Source organism: Limulus polyphemus, unplaced genomic scaffold (assembly GCF_000517525.1).
Source record: "Limulus polyphemus unplaced genomic scaffold, Limulus_polyphemus-2.1.2 Scaffold8541, whole genome shotgun sequence".
Classification (NCBI taxonomy): Eukaryota; Metazoa; Arthropoda; class Merostomata; order Xiphosura; family Limulidae; genus Limulus; species Limulus polyphemus.
This window is the reverse complement of record NW_013674151.1, coordinates 8,553-11,845: the sequence shown is the minus strand read 5'-3', so window position 1 is coordinate 11,845 and position 3,293 is coordinate 8,553. Positions and strand designations below refer to the sequence as shown.

Genomic DNA, 3,293 nt, shown 5'->3' with positions numbered 1-3,293 from the left:
GGGGATTCGAACCCGCGACCCTCAGATTGCGAGTCGAGCGACATAACCACCTGGCCATGCCGGGCCGGTTCCATTGTTTTGTCGATTATTCTCACCTCTTACAAGAATTACACAAACGTCTAAGATTCGATAAGTTAGTGTAAATTATTAGTGTACAAAATATTAAGGATTTTTGTTGACGCAAAATATAAAGGAAAGTTCTTCTAATGTTTATGTTTACGGGTTTTCGTTGACGATCAAATTAACCTGCCTTTAAGGCCTTCTGCTGTAATGTGGAGTTGAGTATTGAGTTTTGGTGTATCGTCTTGTTAAATTAGATCGGAATACACAACGTTAAAATGTTTGATTAATCATTTACATGATGGTCGATTATCCTTCCCCTATGATCAATAGGTAGATTAATAATCTCCATTACGGTCAGTAGAAAAGTGCAGTAGGACATTATTAATATACAGGGCTGGATTAAGCTTTAGTGGGGCCCTGGGTTCAGGTAATATTTGGGAATAGTAATAATGCCTCACTTTTGCCTCTATTCTACTAGTTTTACGAGTCATATTCATTGTGGCCGGCAGAGGCCCCTGTATGGCCGTGGCCCTAGGAAGCCTGTGCGTTAATTCGGTGCTGTTAATATAAAACGTGCGTGTTTCTAGTTTCCCTGGTACTTGATCTGCAAAGAACGCAGTTTTTCAAATAGAGCTTTTGTGCATGAGTGAAAGTTTACGGTCTGTAGACGGAAATCTGATAAAATGGCCTTTACCATTTACAAACCGGTAAAGGCCATTTTATCAGATTTTGGTCTACAGACCGGTAAAGACCATTTTAGCACATTCCGTCTACAGGCTAGTAAAAGCCATTTTATCAGATTTCCGTCTACAGACCGTTAAAGGCCATTTCGGCGGATTTCCGTCTACAGACCTATAAAGACTATTTTAGCACATTTCCGTCTACAGGCTGGTAAAAGCCATTTTTATAAGATTTCCGTCTACAGACCGTTAAAGGCCATTTCGGCGGATTTCCGTCTACAGACCGGTAAAGGCCGTTTTAGCAGATTTTCGTCTACAGATCGATAGAGGCCATTTTGGCGGACTTTATCTACAGCCCAAAGTCCGCCAAAATGGCCTCTATCGATCTGTAGACTAAAATCTGCTAAAACGGCCTTTACCGGTCAGTAGACGGAAATCTGCTCAATTGGCATTTACCGGTTTGTAGACAGAAATCCGTCAAAATGGCCTTTACCAGACATGATTATAAAGTGTGGTTTATATTTAATGTGAAATAAACTCATATTTCGTTATACTGCTTACAATCTTCATATTTTTATTGGTCTAAACTTCCAACCATTTTCATTTGCACAAGGAAAGGGTCATAATTGATTAATTCGGTGATATGTTGTTGTTATTTTTTTATGTGCAATTGAGGTTTTAAAAACTTAATGGCATATATGAAAAAGATTTGAGTATTAACGTTTAAACAATTGTAATTAGCCTCTTGTGATTATCAGGCTGGTAACATGTCAAGTTGTAAGTGATTTTTGAATTTATTTTTTCTTCTATAAAGTGAAAATAAAATTTGACCCTAAAAGTTGTCCAAAATGGCTCAGTATGCATCTGAGATCATGCACAACCCCAGAGCTTTTGGGAGTCTCCTAGTCAGCCCCCAAATTTTAGCCATGCACTTGCGTATGAAACACGCAAGTTTTGTGGCAAAACACTGAAATTATACACGGATTCTTTATGAGTATGTATTATTAGCACCTTATAACAGTAAATAGATGACACTTTTAGGGCTAATGAATCTATTAAATCTCAATTTGAGGAAAAATATGTGCTTCTGGCACCATCTTTTTTTTAATCCGTTAGCACCTCCTAACGAATGGTTAATGAAATATTTTTCTTGCACAAAGTTGGTTTTCTCATAAAAACCATCTGAACATTACGTAACTGTTACGTACCGAGTTAAAGCACCAAATACGGAAATGTTTTGCAATTGTAACTCTTCCTGATATCTTCCACGTCTTAATGCTACAACGTTGAGAGGAAACTCAAATTGCTTCGATAAGAATCACACTAAATTTCCTTATTAATGACGTATCTAAGCTACTCAATACTTGGCTCTAGTTAATGAACTTAATGGATAAAGATGGCCATTTTGATTAGATCGTAGCCAGTGCTTTTCGTACCTTCATCACGAGGAAAGTTGGTAGTTATTTTTGCCTCACACTGTAGCCTCTTCTCCTCCAGCCTCGCTTGTTGATCCATGTATTTCCGGGAGTAGTGTTCCTCCCCGGGTAGCTCCACCTTTAACAAAACAACAACAACAACAACAAAAAAGATATTATATAATGGTATAACTCGAGCTCCAGAAGCTTTTAATTCTAATCCAGTTTATTTGTTTATATTTTTCTCTCTAAATCCAAACTGTTTCTAAACAGGTGATTCAATTCTTCATTAGCTCCCCCCGTGTGTTGCCGTACAAATCAATACCCACAGTGCCGGCTCCAGCATTTTTAACCTTGGAGGTGAGGGTGGGGAGGGGGCAATGAGAAATATAATGTAAAATGGATGTAAAATTAGATCAAGGCAGAGCATTAGCTTGGGGGGGGGGGGTGCAACGACCAGCATTTTTAACCTTGGTGGAGGGGAGGGGGAAATGAGAAGTATAATGTAAAATTATATCAAGAGAGAGCATTAGCTTGGGGGGACGACATTTCAGAGGACCTGTCCCTCCCGAGGTGTACATAACCAATTATTAAACTTCAGTAGTACTTACGAGTGCCGAAGAAAGCCAGAAGACGAATAAGCACTAAGACACTTTGCAACAGTAGCTTTAAATGGATTAAACGGATAGGTTTAATTAGAAACTAGGAATCATTAAGAAATTTAACGGCAAGCCACTTGTCATGTGTCATAGTGAAACACGTAATTAAAAAGCCTCAGTAATGTTATATACTTCGAAGCTTTCCGTTGGCAGAACGTGTTCGTTTATTTCCGTAATGCAGTTGCATAGCGAACTTTGAAAAGTGCATTATCAAGTTTAACTGGTCATTTGGAAATATCAAGTTTAACTGGTCATTTGGAAATATCAAGTTTAACTGGTCATTTGGAAATATCAAGTTTAACTGGTCATTTGGAAATGAACACATCATTTATTCTGTATGATATTTTAAACAGATGGCCGTGGAGGCTGTTCGTTTAATTTGATGTAATCGTTTACAAGGCTTCACGTTTTTAGTGTAAATGGCCAGCATTCTCTAGTTCTAAATTCGGTGACGAGGAAACCCACTTTGTAGTATT

At 38.2% G+C, this 3,293-nt stretch overlaps 1 protein-coding gene across 1 annotated transcript in view; it reads right to left on the bottom strand.

The window, feature by feature from the left end:
* The window catches only part of LOC111083202 (parathyroid hormone 2 receptor-like), a gene marked incomplete at its 5' end in the record, with an annotated part of 11,752 nt that extends 9,455 nt beyond the window's left edge, over positions 1-2,297 (bottom strand). Inside the window, one exon of the mRNA XM_022379525.1 lies at positions 2,180-2,297. Within this exon, the coding sequence (XP_022235233.1) occupies positions 2,180-2,297 (118 nt within the window). The remainder of the gene's footprint in view (positions 1-2,179) is intronic.
* Positions 2,298-3,293: the final 996 nt, after the last annotated feature.